The sequence below is a fragment of the Macrotis lagotis genome, chromosome 3 (assembly GCF_037893015.1).
Source record: "Macrotis lagotis isolate mMagLag1 chromosome 3, bilby.v1.9.chrom.fasta, whole genome shotgun sequence".
Classification (NCBI taxonomy): Eukaryota; Metazoa; Chordata; class Mammalia; order Peramelemorphia; family Peramelidae; genus Macrotis; species Macrotis lagotis.
Window position 1 is genome coordinate 123,813,487 of NC_133660.1, and position 18,333 is coordinate 123,831,819.

Here is an 18,333-nt window from a genome sequence, read left to right on the forward strand (position 1 = left end):
TTTCATTACCTCTATAATTTTAGGGAAATCACTCAACCTCTCTGAGTCTGTTCCCTAATCTACAAAATGACTAAGTAACTTCTCAGCTCCTTCCAATTCTAAACCTATGCTCTCCAGGTGCTGAAATGTAGACTAAACTGCTCTCTGCAGGAACAGATTTTGCAAATTTTTCTTGAATGGATATATTGCATGGCTTCCATTAAGTAGTATTATTTGACTATCTACTATGTGCTTAGCTTGGTGCTAGATGCCATCAGAAATAAATACAAAGAAGGTATTCTTTCAAAAAATCTGGCTTCTGATCTGTGTTCTTCTGAAATGACTTTCAAGTTTTGAACAACCAATGAGAAGCAACACTATTGCTCAATGAGATGGAAGATTTCATGAGCTTCTTGGATAAGTTTTTGGCTGGGATCCTGACATGGGGAAGACACACAGTCTGCTTTCTAAGGCTTTTGGAAAGTGCCTTCAAAAATTCCAACATCTGAATCACTTAGGCTGGTCTGAGAGATTTGGCAAATCTTGAAAGAATGAAGCTCTGTGGAATCCACAAATAGTTTCTAGAGATAGCTCTATGTTTCCTGAAGTCTGGGTTTTCATTCCTCATTGTTTATTCAATTAAGCTGATTCTTCTTGTTCCTAATTGGTATTTTAAAAAAACAGCTTTGGATTTTGTCATCCCTATTGCTAAGTGATATAGACATAAATTATATTCTGGTGTGATTACAATCAATGAAATGTAAAGGCTGTCATATTTTTTGGATATATCTGCAAAATTAATTTAGTTTTTCATGTCAAGTTTCTTGTTTTCTCATCTGTGAGTTCTCTAAATCAATGAATAAGTCCAGTCCCTCTCCTTTCTAACATGCCATTTCAATAAATGCCTTTACTACAAACAAGCTGTATCCTCTGGCTCACTACCAAAAAAAAAACACATCAATGGGAACTTATCAGCTATGATTTTAGGAGAATGGACCCATAGAGTACCCCAGAACATGGAGTAATAGGCTCTTTAGAAGCACAGTTGTTGCTGCTATTGTTATTTATCCTTCATTTTCAAAGAGGACCATGACAACAAGGAAAGATGTCATGATATACAAGCGAATTGGATTTATGTGAGGAGGTCTACACAAAATCACCCTCATTTTCTCCCCTGGAGTCATCTGGATCCAATGGTCAGATATGGATAAAGATGACTGGAGATGGCCCTGCATGCAGTTGGAAAACCTTGGCCTTTTTTAATTTGTCTTTATCAGGTTTCAGTATTATGGTGGCAACCCTATTGCGTGATTAAGACAAGAAGAAATGAAGAAAATAATGGCCTGTTTTGTGTAGTCAAAAAAAATCAGTTTAGGAGGGGAAGACTTTTCTGGAGACACATTAAGTTTGAGTAGAATATAGTGCTTCCAAGGAGACAATTACCTCCCACATTAAGGGTACTCTATGGGTATTCATAGATTAGAGACCTGGAAATGGAGAGGACTTTACAGGTCAATTAGTTCAACACCTCCATTTTACAGTTGAGGAAAGTCCCATAGGGTTAAATGACTAGCTCAAGGCTATCCAAGCAAAGCCAGGATTTGAACTGAAGTGTTCTGACTCCTTTTTCACTCTATCATGTTGCCTATCAAAAGTGAAATAGGAAATATAAAGGGTGAGGCTAGTCCTCCAAATCCTTAAACCTCCATGTCAGGATACACAAGCCACTCAAGATTAAGATTTTAGGAAATAGTGGGGGTTTTCACTTTATTCCTGAGCAAGGAATTCTATTGGGTACTCATCCTTTCTACCTTCGGATGCATGGGAAGCTTGGGACCTGGGCAGAGTGGCCTAGAGCTGGAAAGGCCCTCAAAGTAATAATGCTCTGGGACTGACCACTGGTGAATTCTGATGCCTGTCTCACCTAGCTCACGTCAAGGTAGCTGGTAGAGGGCATTAGCACAACAGTGGGTAGACCATGAATACTGGAGAGTCAACTGGAGAAGTCAAAGGAAGGTGTGTGATCCTTGATCCATCCTCTGCTGCATGTTTCTGGTGCTCAGTCATAACATCCTCTCCTGTCAGTCTCACCAGATGGAATGAACTCATTGTGTTGGACTTACCTTTTGTTGCCTTTGAGTTGAACTTTTGTTTTCTTCTGAATAAAGGATGTATTTTGTGGCAGTGGTATTCCCTAGAATAAAGAGTAATTTTGGCTATTGCTTCATGTCCCCTCAGGGAGAACTATTTGTCCCAACATGTCTCTCACAATCTTGACCCAGGTAAGGATTACAATTCAGAAATCTAGTCTAACCCTGTCATTTTTACTGATGAAAAGCCTATATTGTAATATATTTAGATGAGGAAATTATGTCTATAAGTCATTTTGAAAACCTAGTGACACCAGCTAACTCTTTGGAATTTGGAACATTATTATAAAAAAAAATCACTAAATTTGGATTAACTTGAATGAGGTGAAACAGCTCTCCTACTTCTCTCATAGAACCTAATGCTGGCCATGCATGGATCACACTGGCTGAGCTCCATCTTCCCTACAGTCCCCTCCTGGATTTTTCCAGAACGGCAGAACAGTGAAGGTCAATCCCCAGTTCCCAATCCCAACCCATTAAAAAAAAAGCAGAAAGGAGAAAACCAGACCAAAGGACTCAAGATGAAGCTTCCAGGTAGAAGCAAATCTTGTTTAAAATAAAATGGTGAACAGGATTTTTTTAAAAAAGGGATTTCTGAAGCATTCTAATGTTTTAAAATAACATAAAATAGCTCTTGCAATAAGTTTTATGTAAAACTTTCTAGATGTCCAAGTAAGATTTTTTGAAGATAAGGAAGCTTGGAGTTTGGATGGAAGGTTTTATTATTTAACTTTTTAAAATTCTGAATACTTTCCATATATAGAAAAATGGAAAAAGATTTGATATGAAAACTCCAAATTTCCATTTCATATTGTTTGCTTTAAAATAAATTGCATGTAACTTTCAAGGCTGTCCTACTTGGTTCAAGACTCTACAAGGATCCCAGAAGCCCCTCCTAGAGAACCCCACTACACCTCAGGAGGATTTCCCGAGTACTCCACAAAGAGAAGAAAAAGATTCTAGTAACTAGGAGCTGTGAATTATTAGGATCTAAATTTGAACCCATCTGTATGTATTTGAGAATGTGTCTTCAGTTATGGAGGACATTTGTACTAAAAATTCTTTTGTCATTGTTTAGTGGATTAGTTGTATGACTCCAATTCTGGTTTTCTTGGCAAATGTCCTTCTCCAGTCCATTTTATAGTTTCTGAGGAAACTTAAAGTAAACAGGATCAGATGACTTGCCCAGGCTCATACTACCAGTAAGTGTTTGAGGCTGAATTTGAACTCAGGTCCTGTTTGATATTCTATCCATTGTATCCCCTAGTTGCCCTACTAAATAGTCTTACCAAGGCACACTTGTCTGTTTTCCTCTGTATCTTAAAAAAAATGCTTCAAAGGCCCTCATTTTTTGAATTATTATTGCCAGTTCCTCTTCTTTCCTCTTCCCCTCCAATAAAAAAAAAAATCACATAAAGCAGGGTAGTAAGATTATCATACCCACTGTAGAGTGATAGAAGGTTAGATTCGTTGCTACCCAAGACACTCGCTAAGTGACTCTGGGTAATTTACTTAAGCCCTCTGAACCTTCCCCATCTAAGCTGTAAAATAAGGCCAATTGGATCTACCGCATGGTTGCTATGAAGATCCAGTAAGATAACATGTTTTATAAACCTTAGACTTATGTAAATGTGGGTTATTATTATCCTGTAACAAAATATGCCTGAGTCTTGGCCAGACCACTTAGAAGACCCAGACTTGGGTCCTTGTAAATATTTGAGTGACTTTAACATCCAATGTACTTTGCTGGATTGTGTTCACCTTGAATGGAACAACAGGATAGTTCAATTTCAATTTCGTGTACAAAGATTTTCAGTTTTATCCCATTCTTCGTGATCCCATTTGGGGTTTTCTTGGCAAAGATACTGCAGTGGTTTGCCATTTTCTCCTCCAGTTCATTTTACAGATGAAGAAACTGGGGCAAACTGGGTTAAATGACTTACCCAAAGTCATACAGCTGGAGGTTGGATTTGAATTGAGGTCTTCCTGATTCCAGGTCTGGTGCTCTTATGCACTATGATCACAATCATAAAGTGAATGGATGGATGAGTTTCTGAATGAATTGAGTTTTGTCAGTTAAGGAAGAACTTTTACATATGCATATTTTAATTTAAAAAAATCATGGGCCAGCTAGGTGGCACAGAATAGGAGGACCTGAGTTCAAATATGACCTCAGACACTTAATAATTACCTAGCTGTGGGACCTTGGGCAAGTCACTTAACCCTGCCTAGCAAAAACAAAAAATTAAAATAAAAAAAATCGCTATCAACTTGGCCAAATATAACCTCCTGAAATATAAATTAAGTCTGCAGTAACATCATCATAATTTCCCATTTTTAAGACAAATATCAGAACTCATAGTTTCAATGTCTCTCAAAGTTTATTAAAAACAAAAAATAGCTGATATGGAAGAGTGCTCAAGGTTCATCTATAATTATCTTTGGAGAAAATTTTGGAACCTAGAAGAAAATCTCATGTGCTGGGCGAGTCTTACATGTAGTTAAAATGATATTCCTTATATTTAATTTGCTTATTCTCCCATCCTTTTGAAAGAACCTCAATTTCAATCTCCTAAGCACTGGGGGCAAGGAAAGGTTGGTGGGGATGGTAGGGGATGGCTTTTACTAGAAATACAAGGGAGATATTAATATAGCATGGCTGGTAATGGTAGACTTTGCTGTGTACTTAGGCAGAGGCCCAGGGTAACATGCCTGCCAGGTTATAGAGATATGAATCATGAATCTCCAGAAGCAACTTTAGCAGCTTCAATGGCCTGAACAGAGGGAGTGAATCAGACTTTCAAAGTGACCCTTGCTGACCAAAGAACAAGCAGGATGTGGCCATTTATAGGAGGAATAAAAGACAGGAGCAAGCTGTTAAGGGGTATGCTGGAAGGAAGTGGAGAACCAATCCTGCCTTCTTTTAGCTATATGAACTGGGATGGAAAACAGGGCCCAGGCTAGATTGCTTCTGTAGTGAAAACAGGCATGAAATAAGGAAAGAAAAAAAAAATGCCTTCCTCAAAGCAAAAATAGTTTAGATCTGCACATTTTAACATTAAAGTGAGCTCAAACAAAGGGCCCATTTAAATTCAGATGTACAGGGATGGCAAAACAGCTAGACTCCCCAAATCCCAGGACCATTTGAAGAGTGAAGCTTTCTCTTTACTTTTCTTAAAAGCAGAAAGCTAGCAGGTATGAAAGTGCTCAGGGCTCATCTTTAAAGTGGAGATTATCTTTGGAGAAGTAATGAAAATCTCACCCAGTAAAGCCAGGCTGAAGCAAAGACAAAATATATGGGAATTACAGAGGTGGGAGGGTGGAGAAACCAAAGGCCAGGAAGCCACATCTAAATATCTAAACTTCCTAAAAAAGCAGGAAGAAGCACTAAATCTGTTGTATGATGGGTGGGAAGAAAAAGAAGACAAAACCATATTGTAATCCATAGAAATGACTTCAGTTAAAAGCCTGGAATTAACAAGGAGATTAATACTATTCACATTTTTTGCTTTTTCAGGAAGAAACCATCCACAAAGCACTGAATATCTTTTTCTTCATATTACTACATATTATTAGGTAATAATAGTGAAAGACCCTGAATTCCTTCTAGATCATAGAGGATCATAGATTGTGATCCAGCAAGGTCAACAAGTCAAATTTCCTCATTTTGCAGAAGAGGAAGCAAGAGCTCATTAGGTAACTTGCCCAGGGCTAGTTGGTGTTCAGACTAACCTTTTCAGCAGTCCTAGACTTGCAGGTCAAGGAAATGCATTAACTAGTTTACCTACATTTCACATTTTTCTTGTTTTACTGAAGTGAATTAGCACCAGAGGCTAGTGACATTTGGCATCTATGGTCCTCTTCCTTTCCCTCTCTACAAAGATGGGGGAATAGATTTAGATTTTTTGCAAAGCACTTGAAAAAGTTTCTCATGATATTCTTGGGGGCCTTCACAGATAGATTTGGAACTGGTTGAATAGTCAGACTCAAAAACCAATGATTTATGGCTTCCTGTTAACAAGAACATCTCCAGGAGTTCCCCCAGGCATCTATGTTTGGCTTTATGTTATTTAACTTTCTTATCAATGACTTAAAAGCAGATATCATACTTTTCAGATTTGCAGATAAGAAAAGTGAGGAGGTATAGCTAAGGATTATCCAAAAACAAACCAAATTAGATTTCTATGAGCTGGTAGACTTCAGAAAAGCCTGGAAAAACTTGCATGAATTGATGCTAAATGGAGTGAGCAAACCAGAAGATTGTACACATTTACAGCAACACCGTGATGATCAAATATGATGGACTTGGCTCTCCTCAACAGTACAACAGTCAAAGACAATGCTAATGGACTTGAGATGAAAAATGCCATCCACATTCACAGAAAAAACTATAGAGTCTGAATTCAGACCAAAGTATACATTTTTCCATTTAAAAATTGTTTTATACTTTAACTTGTTTTTTTCCCCCTTTAGTTCTGATTCATCTTTTCACAATAAGACTACTATGGAAATGTTTAACAGTTATAAATGTATAACCCATGTCAGATTGCCCATTGTCAAAAGGAATGGGGGAACAAAGGGAAGGAAGAAAAATGTGGAACTCAAAATCTTACCAAAAAAAAGACTATTGGGGCAGCTAGGTGGTGCAGCGTTTAAGAGCACTGGCCTTGGAGTCAGGAGGACTTGAGTTCAAATCCTTGCCTCAGACATTTAATAATTACCTAGTTGTGTGACCTTGGACAAGTCACTTAACCCCATTGCCTTGCAAAAACCCAAAAAAATGAATGTTGAAAACTATCTTTACATTAGTTATAGTAAATTTAAAAAAAAATAAGAAAAAAGAAATTGGGAAATGTTAATCATGCAAATTAAACTTGTAAGTTCAAAATGTTGGGGCAAATCAAGAAGAAATTTAATGTGGATAAAAATACACCTGGGATTCAAAAAAAATTCATTAGTACCAGATGAAAGTGACTAAATAAGTAGTTTATCTGGGGGGGGGAAATCGTGGTGTAAAACTGGGCTGTGGGCTCTTTAATTTCAAAAAGTTACACTCTCAAAAATACTAAGAATTCATCATTTTCCCCCAAATTTCACCCCTAGACACATACTTTTGCCTTTCCTTCAAAGTTACATTCTTCCAAGGAGGCAACTTTGAAAAAAATTAACTTCTACTAGTTCTTTTTCAGGCAGCTTTTGTCCCCAAATTCTCCAGTCTCAACCTTCCTATTATAGTGTATCTCTTCAGATCACCTATGCCCACATCAACTTCCATATAATTAGGAATGCCTTTTTCTTGAGGTATGACTACAGTTCAGGTTAGGATAGTTTCACTCTGCTGATGAAGGGCTGATGCCTAGGAGGAAAGGAATCTTACTTTCATTCACTGGATGTACCTACTGATAAAGATTTGTCACCTAGCAGAAAGGATGTAACTGCTTGGATGAGGATCCAAAGGGGTGCAGCTACCAGTTGTGGAACTTTCACTGATTATCCATAAGTTAATCCCCTAAGACTGAGGATACTACAGTGCTGAAGTGTCTAGGTGAGATGGGAAAGACCTATAGCTAAAAGGTCAAGGTCTACCACTGTATCCAGGCCAACACCAGTCTTCCTGTTGCTATTTATCAGGTCACTGGATTTATATGGTTGTGGAAGAGACAGTGAGAATGCTGTCTTTGCACAACATTCCCTCACTTTAATCCAAATAATGAGCATGACATTAATATTTACCTGAAGTTATGGTCTTCTTTGAGTACAAAGAACAACAGTGAATTAAGATAGCAGTTGAATTCTTTGACCTGCTGGTTCCTTTAGGCAAAGACAAACACTTCATGGATCCTCTGGGTAGTATCCCATCTCACTTTCCTAATCCCAAGCTTCCTCAAATCCACATTGAAGCATATTAAGAACTGACCCATTAATCAGACCTGAAATACATATACCTGAGGTTCCCAATCAGTTGTTTTAAACCTACCAGTAGATTTGGAAACTCTTTCAAACAACAAAAAATCCATCCCAAACTCCAACTACCTACAGAATAGCCTCTACCTCTTTTTCTACAACCCAATGCTTCTTTCTTTCTCAAGTAGTTGGAAATAACTCTGAATTTGGAACCAGAAGTCCAGGGTTCAATTCTCAATTCTTCAATTTACTACCTTTGTGACCAAGGCAAATTCTGAAGCTAAAATGCAAGGAATGGGGAGAGAGATTTCCACAATTCCTTCATCTATCTCTATGAATTTAAAGTATCAAGTTAGTCCATATATAAAGATGTGGACCATTACCTGACCTAGACTAGTTCACAAATCTCTCAGAAAAGTAGAAAATTGGAATGATCATGAAAGTGGACTTAGGAAAAACTGATGACACATGGTTTTTAATCAAAGTAAGCAATGACAGGTTTATTGAAAATTTCCAGTAAAGAAGACCCACTAGTTTGGAATAAAGTACTCAAAGTACTACAGCTTAAATGAATATAAAAGATTAGCAGAAAAAAATAAAACCAAACATAGTATAAAAAACCTTGAAAGTAATTCAAAACGGGTTTTCTTTTAAATCCTCCAAACATTTGAACAATGACTAGGTTTGGCAAAATAATGCACTTAACAGATTAAAGCCAACTTGTTAATGTAAACTATGTAAAAATGTTGAGTCAATCCAAGTTCACTGAACAATATTTTGTAGGAGAATCTATCTTCCAACTCTGGTAACTGGTTTTTTTCCAAAGATACATGGATTATTCAGTTGCATAACTGCTATTTAGGGGGCAATGCAAAAAAGGGTTTAAAAGTATGATAAAGTTACTACAAAAATTAAATGAAATGCACAGTAAAAGTTCAGATATCAGTCTGTTTCTTTAAACTAAGAAACTGGATTTACAGTATGATCTACATTTTCTGTTGCCACATTCCCTTCCCCAATCCCCACCTCCCCCCAACCCCAATACTCCTAAAATCCTCTAGTCTAATCGATTCTAAACTTCCAAATATACTGTACATACACATTTAGCAGAGAGCAGATGCTAACATTATTGTGATAGCAGTGTGGTCAGCCCACAAATTTTAGAAAAACTATTACACATTATACCATCAAGATTAACCTTTACTTAAAAAACAAACAAAAATAAAAGAATAACCCAGGAACTCTTACTAAACAAATAGTTTAAAAAAAATATTGTGAAAAGCCCATTAAAAAAGGAGATTCTCATCATGGGCTACCAACCGGATAAAAAAAAAAAACTTCAGAAAGACTAACGGCTAAATGCTAACACCTGCCAAACGATGCCCGTGAAAGTGCCAAATACAAAAGGATCTCTTAGGAACACTTGTCCCTCTGACGAATTGTCCCTCGTTTGGCCATTCCTTCTTGAGCGATACACAAAACCCCGCTGAAAGATCTGCATCCAGTCGATTTTACAAGAGAATGGTACAATGTAAACGAAAGAGTTCTTGATACCGAAAGTATGTTACAACGGTTTTAGTTTTTTGAATCCAACGGTTGGTCGTAGAGGTCAAGTAGTACACAGGGGCTCCTTTTCAGGTTTTTAAATGTGTCCGACTCATACATCCTTCAAGTACATGCAAGGCTCAAGAGTTCCAAAAGAGGCAGAATCCAGGGGATAGGGGTAGAATGGAGAGGGATGGGGGGGGGGGTGCATTTATGACACAGATGAAATGGGATTATGAGGTGAGCCCATCTGAGTAAGAACTTTATCCAACCACTGTAGAGGACCATGCAGGTGGATCTCGATCCAGCAGGGAGTACTGGTTACATCCTGCCGGTGGTATTCTGCTCCCCAGCCCTGGAAATAAAACAAAGTACACATCACTGACCTGCTCAATTATGTGGACACCATCAGATCTGCTGAAGATACAAACAGGTGTCCCAAATACTGTCGATATAAGTATAAAACATAATATTTTACTTTGTTTCAAAAAGCAGAGAAAGTATACACTAATTATTTTTGATCCAAGTAGTTATGGTATAATAGAAAGATACAGATTGAGAATTAAGCTCATTTTAAAGAGAGGGGAAACTGGGAACCAGAGATCTTTAAGTGACTTGCTCAGGGTCATCCCATAGAACAAATAGTAGAGATGTATGTTTACAAACAGGTTCTTGGAGTTCAAATGCACTGCTCTTTCTGTTACATTGAGGTGCCTCTACTTAAAAGTGTTAAATACAGTTCCTAGCACTTGTTATTTGTGGACAGATAAAACTTCCCACTCTGCCCCCCATGCCTCAATTTCCCCAAGTGTAAAATGAGGATAAAACTTGCTCTGTCTCATAGAAAGTAATGACAGATGTGTTGCAGAACAGTGAGTCACTTTGGATTCTAAGTTCTCCTTATAAAAATCCTTTATGCAAAGGTTGCTACTCACCTCCTGAACAGAGTCAATGAACTTAAAAATGTAGACTAGACATAAGTTTCTGAACATGGTCAATGTGGGAAATGTTATTGTTTGACTATGCTTAGTTGTTATGAGGGTTTTATGAGAGAATAATTAAGAAAAAAATTCAAAATCCTTGTGAATAGGGATTTTTAAAAAATTCTATCTTTGAATCCTCAGTACAAGCAAAGCCTGAAACATTAAGTAGCACTTAATTATTGAATTGATTTATACAACAAATGCAAACAAATTATCACCTTAAAAGCTATTTACATTATGTATTAACTTCTCCTTAAAAGTTCTATTGGGTCCAAAGGCTAGAAGAGGACAGGATTCTTAGAATCTGATTTAGTCCAGTAAGCATCATGTACATTGGAGATATTTAAGAATAACGCTAGCAATGAACTCCAGGCCCATTCTTGGAAGAAAAATATATCTGAAACAAGAAGCTTACTTCCCCAAAATTAGTCCCCAAGTAATTAATTTCTTTGGGAACAGCAACTTTTGAAACCAATCTACTAAGACCTGCAATCTGCATTAGTAGAGATTTTTCAGGTAATGGTTTCATTAATATTCTGAGATATTTGACTAACTAGGGTAGGAAAAGAACTGAAATGTAGAGAAAGGAGAAATAAAACAGCAAATAAGAGATTATGGAAAAAGTAATCCTTCAATTGGAAAAGATGAACCATTCTAATTTAGAAAGGAACATTTATAATGAAGCAAAACCAAAACAAAAAAGCCACCAAGTTCTATGTTGATTGTGCAGATATTCTAGAAAAAATGTTTTTCCAATAGCAGCAACCTCTCAGGGACCTTCTCTAACACTGCATCTTGGTTCCTAGAAGTGATCTGGTTCTTGAAGTCAAGTTAACAGTGAAGCACAAATGTACTTGGGTCCTCCCCACTCTGGAAAGTTGCTCATCATCAGGTTGGTCACAGTTCAATGAATATTTTAACCCCACAATCTCTGATCATGGGAGAGTGGGTTTTATGGGAGTATACTTGACCTTAAGACACCTAAATTATTATTTTAATGCCTTTATTCTTTTTTAATGACAGCAATGGCTAGAGGTTTTTTTTCTTTCCCAATCCTATCTATGAAGACTCCTAAATAGCAACTTAAGTTAAAAAGTACTTCAAATTCATGATCACTTGCTCCCTCTAATTAACATCATTAGTTAAATAATGCATGGATTATTCTACACATGAGGGAGTCAAGTATCTGTGATCTGTTCAAATTATATATTCTTGTTACAGGTGAGGTCAGGACACCTTAATCATTTAATTCCACCACTATCCTCAGCTCTATTGATGAATATAGTGGTCAATGAATTTAGGTTCTGATCAAAAGCCAAAAGAATGGTTAATTAAAATAGTAAGTCATGGCACAAGCGATGAAGACACAAAGAAAGACAAATAATACTGTTTTTACCCAAATAATTACAGTCAGAATTAGGCTTAGAACAGAATGGTAATTTTGGAGGAGGGGGGGAAGGAATGGGAGAAGGATAGGGAAAGATCTCCTGGAGAAGGCAGGATATGAGCTGAGGTTCAAAGGAAGCCAGGTAAACCACAAGGAGGTGAAAGGGCAGAGGATTTCAGGTATGGAGACAGAGAAAGAAATGGGTGATGTTTGAGCCACTCCAAGTCAACTGCTGTGGCTCTAGCTCAGACTAAGTCTGTGTGTGGACATGTGTGAGAGGGAGAGCCGAAATGGAGGGGGGTGGGTGGGAAAGGGCGTGCCAGTCCTCATACCCTCCCTGGGGGCCTCCAGACCCACCATTAAAGGTCTAACAAGCACCTATTTAACAATAATTAGCTAAACTGGGAAGCTACCAGGTAGTTTGCCTGTCACTCCCTGATCTACTCTCTACAGCTGAGCTCATGGCCTCATGCCAGCCCCCACGTCTCTCCTCCCCAGAATCAAAAGGCAATTTTCTCTTGCCTCAGGTACAGAGCTCAGGTACATCCAGAAGAATGATGTCAAGTCCATAAGTACTATGTACTATGACTTAATTTTTAAAAGTGAAGAAGTTCCTCCTCTAGCTATTCAACAGTACCTCTTGAAGTGCAGAGGAAACATTTTTCAGTGATAAAACATATGAAAAAAAGTATTTTGCTTAGGTTGGGTCAAGAAGGCAGAATTTGGGGACTGAAAGACTAGAAGGGCAGTCATTTCAAGCTAATAGTAGAGACTGTAAGTTACAGCCATTTCCATTCACAGACTAAATGGTATATGATATTATCAAAAAACTGTTTATATTTGGTTTAATATACCCATAATTAGCACTCCAAATTAATTTATGAAATCACTGTATTTTTACTATATTGTTTTCACCTAATAAGCAATTCCAAAAATTACATTTGACTGGGAAAGTCAACATCCACAAGTAAAGTTAAAATAAAGTGTATGTTTTCTTAAAACTACAAAAGGTTCCACACAGTTACCATCCTCCAGGATTACCAGGCCAACTCAAATCTTTACCCCTTCACTGTTATCTTCTTAGGGCCTGGCTGGAGCATATGAAAAAAGGGAAATCTGCCCATCCAGACAGAAATGGAGGAAGGGAAACTGCTACTGGGGATGGGGAACTTGCCTTTGGTATTTTAAAGAGCCCAACAATCAAAAAAACCTTCAAAAAAAATTCCCCTCTTTCAGTTGTTCAGTCAGGTTTAATTTTTCATGACCCCATTTGGTATCTTGGAAAAGATACTGAAATGATTTGCCATGTCCTACTCCAATGAAGTAAGGCAGATAGAGGTTAAGTGACTTGCCCGGGGTCACACAGCTAGTAAGTCTCCAAGGAAGGATTTGAAATCAAGTCTTCCTGACTCTGGGTATTCCAGCATTCTAAATGAAGCATAATTTCTATGCTTCCACCAATAAACAGTCAAGGGTCCATAGGAAATGTCCCACAGAATCAATCAGTTGTCACTGATCTTGTGCCTGACTTTTAGCATTGAGTATTCCCTCATAGAACAGTCTTACTTTTCCATGTACTCCTCAATTGCCCCTCTTTATCATGGAAAATGAGACTATCACATGGTTCTATAGGATCCATTTAAAGGCTCAAACATATTTATGAAAGGCTAGAGATGACTAAATTAATGTTCAGAAGGTTTTTCTATTTCATCTTGGAGGAAGTGAGGTTCAGGGTAAGAAAAAAAAAGATTTGGGGAATTTACATTTAGTTCCTATCAATTACTACCTACCTGGCACTAGGCAAGTCACTTAATCTGTCTTTCTGAGCCTTAAGTAATTTATTTGTGAAATGGGAATTTGAGGGAAGAGTACATTGTTTTTTCTAAAGATACCCTCCTGCTCTAAATCTATAACTTTCTGATCTACATACACATACATAGACCTTTATCTCAAAAGCTCCTTTCACCCCTGACAATCACAATTTTATGATCAGCTCCTCTAGAACAATGCTACTCAAGCAGACTTGCAAAGAGTTTGCCAAAAAGAGAAGCTCTGCTCGATTATCTCTCTACTAGAGATGCCAAAGAAACTGATTATGCCACGTCATGACCATGCCTTGAAATCACAGCTTTCTAGGATTCTTACCCAGCTAGAAAGAAAAGTAGCTCAGCATTCCTTAATAGGTTACCATTACTATTGTTACTAAACTGGCAAAACTAATGTTAGGGCAATGGCCTTCAAGGGAGCTCTTCAAATAGATTTCAGGTAGACTCAAAGATAAATCACAGAACTCTATATAGTTTGGATTTTTTAAAGCTCCTCTTCTATGGCAGATAAACATCAGGTGATATAATGGGTTAAGTTCTGCTGAAGTATTCCTCTTATTTCCTTTTCTCTCTTTTTTTTCTGACAAGTGATGACTCTGTGGTAGGAGAGGGGGAGGAAGGCATACTTTTGGGAATAAAGGTTATATTAAAAAAATAAAAGGTAGCAATAAAAAAGTTAGATACAAAACGAATTTATATGTTACTGCCACCTTAGATCTGTAGTAAAATGCAAAATGAGCATTTTTAAAACAAGTATCATCTACAAAAAAAGGCTGAAAGTTCTTCCCCAATGTATGAAGATAATATGGGATATCAATGTGGTCAACTAGAAACTGGATAATGAATTTGGAGTCGCTACATTTATGTCCTGGTCCTGTGACACTTATAGTGTGACCCCTTGGGCAGATCATGTCAATTCTATGAGTTTCAGTTAACTTTATCTATAAAATGGGGATTATTATGACCAGAACAGGGTTGTAATGAGGAAGGGCTGTGTTAGTTTTAAAGAGATGGAAATAAATGAGTGCAATTATTATTAGGACCAAAACATGTTTCCACAAATGAAGGAAGTAAAACTTTCCTAGTTCCTTTTGTTAAGATCTGGTGATTAGCTATTCTTCAAGTTAATAGGGTCTTCCTTGGTCATTATTCCATTAGGAAATATCTTAGTACACAAAAAAGTTGTTGTCGCCAAAGTCCTTGGCCCTGTCAAATGGCTCAACATCAGAAACTGATGTGATTTTATCAATGGAAAGATATTAAAGGCAGGCCATTATCTCTACCTTAAGAACCATGAGATTCTTCCACATGTGTTGGTCCCCAATACAGTGGGTTCCTTAGGGGCAGAAACTGTCTTAATTTTCTAGTTTTCTTCCTAGTATTTAGAAGGATGTTGTGCATGTAAATAAGAATTTAATAAATGCATTCAATGCATTCATTCATGCTATAAAATCCAGGTTTGTTTAGTTTAAATGTTCAAAAAAACAACTGACATGGCTTTGGTTTGCAATTTTTTTTGCATACCCAAAAAATACCAGTTCAGAATTTTATCATTCCAAAATGAGTATTCAGAATAATATCCATGAAGAAATCATAGGATTTTAAGTTGAAATGGAAGGTCATAAAATAACTCATCTTTGGCAAGAGCACTGGATTATGAAATTCTGCTACTTATTTCCTGTATTACCTGCCTTCCTCCCACCCCTATCACCAAACTTCTGTTTCCATATCTGCATAATTAAAGGGTAAGGGCTACAGGATCTGTACAGACACTTCTAGATCTAAATCTTACCAAAAAGCCTATGAGAAAAAAAAAAGCACCTCTTTTTCAAGGCCAGAGATGTAAAGTGATTTGCCCAGGATAATAGGAGCAATTAATTTGCATAAGGAGGGATTTTCCACTTGGGGATCTGCCCATACTGATAAAAATAACAGGTTGGGATGAAAATGTCTTCACAAAGCATAGAATTTGTCTATAAAATCGTATGTGAAATGGAGAGCCAAAATAGTACTCAAAACTCATCAAAAATAAATTAAGAAGGTCTTGAGGGTTCAATACTGCATTACTGTATTGTGGTTACCCCCTGAAAACTAGAGAGTATCCTTACAATGAGATCCCTTGGAAACAAAGATTATGTCTATGGGCATGCATAAACAGAAAAATAACTCAGTAAAGTCTGACATAAATTAATTTAAGAAAGACATGTGCATGCAGAAACCTACTAAATTAATCAGCTTCTTTAAATTCTTTCCAGAGAATCCACATGCAGGAAGGCAGATTTAAGAGAAGAAACCACTAATATCCAAGTATCTCCAAACCTCTCAAATGGCCAGAAAACAGGAAAAAAAAAATTAAAAATGCCCTCTGCCTCACTTTGAGAAACTGGAAGGCTAATTAACAAATAGTTCACCAAATCATCCCCAGAAATAAATACCATTCAGAACAGGTTTAACAACAAGTGGGGTAAAGCTTCTGAAGACAGGACATAAAAGGCTATGGGCCGGGCCCCACCCAGGGGTATAATTAGGTAGGGAGGTTTCCCAAAGTAACAGAGGCCAGGGTTTTTTCTTCAATTTTCTAGATGCATCTGCCTCCCAGGGAATTAATTCAAGGATAAGAAGATTGCCTACAATCTGCCACCAAATCATGGAGAAACCTCAACTAGTATTTAAATACTCATTTAAAAACTACTCTCAAAATCAAGAAAACGGGAATTGAAGTTCCTGTCTCTGACATACTCACACTAACCTGTGACCAAGGCAAGTCACAACCTTTCAGTGCCCAGAGGCAATTCTCTAAGAGTGTATCTTTCAGACTGGTCTGCAACAGGAGTTCCCACAAAGGCAGTGCTCCACATCAATAAAATCCCAGGCTCAGACAACCAAAAAATCTAACTTTTTATATCCTGACACGGCAAACAGAAACAGCAAATTACTTTATCGCATTAATATATTCCACCTCAATTTCATGGCTAAGAGTACAAAATATATGTCTACTTGAAAAACAAGGGGACCACAGAGCCTGATAATAGTTATTGATAAGTATGAGCAGCATAAAAAGAAGTTTGAATTTAAGAGAAGATGATGAGGGAGGAGAACAAAAGTCATGTTGAAAAACAAGATGCAGGTACTTTTAAAGTAGTACTAGAAAATGCAAATGGGAGAAATAAGAAAACAAGAACTGAGGTATAGAGAATGAATACAATGGCCCAAACATAGCATCAGCCTTAGCAAGTGGGGCACTCCATCCCACCAGAGTATGGAGCATATTAAGCCCTCCATGTTGTCAACACTTTTATCATGATCAGAATGCTCCAAGATGGACGAGATTTCTATCATTTACATCTCTGAAAGTTACTTCTATAAAGTCAAAAGATGTCTGGGAGAAACATATGGATTTTTTTTTAGTTTTTTTTGCAAGGCAAATGGGGTTAAGTGGCTTGTCCAAGGTCACACAGCTAGGTAATTATTAAGTGTCTGAGACCAGATTTGAACCCAGGTACTCCTGACTCCAGGGCTGGTGCTTTATCCACTGTGCCACCTAGCCGCCCCAAACATATATAGATTTTGACCTTAAAAATAAACCTCTAAAAATTCTGAACAGCATCCTACCCGGGGGCAGTTTGATTTCTATGGAATAGCTAAAGGAAATTGTTGGGAGCTGAAGGCCATCTCCAGATATGGAGACAGATGGATGGATATATTTGAATATTATATATTTTTATATATGCTTATAAAATAAAATCATATATGTAACATTTATTTTTATATATAAAATATATTTATAACCATATGCTTATCCAAAGATAATCTTAAGACTCCCAGCAATTTTGTGTGTGTGTGTGTGTGTGTGTGTGTGTGTGTGTGTGTGTTAGGGGGAGGGAATCAAGTGGGGTAGGAGATTCCTATGTAAGGCTGCATTCTCTACATATCTGAAATGTCTTTAACTTTTCTAATAAAATTCTGCCCATGAAAACAGACTGCATCTGCCAGAAAGCAGAAAGAGAACCCAATTGTTCTTGACTCTCTGAATTCAAAGAAAGAAGAGTCATAGAAAACTTAGGACACCTTTAAAGGATCCTTCCTTGAGCTCCATTCACCCCTTCCTCCCCCAGTCAGCCCATTTCAGAGGGGCTTTTGTTGGGAAGCTCCTGGGAGTGGACCCCCCCCACCTTCACAAAGCTCATCCGGATGGTGCACATCTTTGTGAGCTCATAGACCGTCTCAAAGCCATGGTTGACTGACTGGGCCAACAACTGGGCAAACTCCTGATTGTTGAAGATCTTGAGGCTGCAGCCACTGGGGATCTTGCACACTGTGGTGGGGTGGAAGCCATGGTGGTAGTTGCAGTTGCGGCTCTGGACAAAGATGCTGCTGTCACTCAAACACTCTGCGTAGACTTCCCCTCCGACGTAATACAGGTGAACACCTGAAGGAGAAGCAACAATCAGCAGAGCCAAGAACTGGAGGAGTGAAGAGCTGATAGATTGAGCAGATGAGGTTTAGGGGAGAGGGAAGATCACTTAAAAGGGAAGCAAAAAACCAACTATGTGCCAGAG

The 18,333-nt window shown here is 37.7% G+C and overlaps 2 protein-coding genes across 12 annotated transcripts in view; one reads left to right on the plus strand and one right to left on the minus strand.

The window, feature by feature from the left end:
* Positions 1–18,333, plus strand: part of ANAPC10 (anaphase promoting complex subunit 10) — a 694,704-nt gene that overhangs the window by 43,524 nt on the left and 632,847 nt on the right. The gene's annotated exons all lie outside the window — the stretch shown is intronic.
* Positions 8,435–18,333, minus strand: part of SMAD1 (SMAD family member 1) — a 92,049-nt gene continuing 82,150 nt past the window's right edge. For both annotated transcript variants that reach the window (XM_074229203.1, XM_074229204.1), the window contains exons 6-7: positions 17,947–18,203; positions 8,435–9,933 (exon numbers count right to left, since the gene is read on the minus strand). In XM_074229203.1, the coding sequence (XP_074085304.1) occupies positions 9,790–9,933; positions 17,947–18,203 (401 nt within the window). In that variant the 3' untranslated portion in view covers positions 8,435–9,789. The remainder of the gene's footprint in view (positions 9,934–17,946; positions 18,204–18,333) is intronic.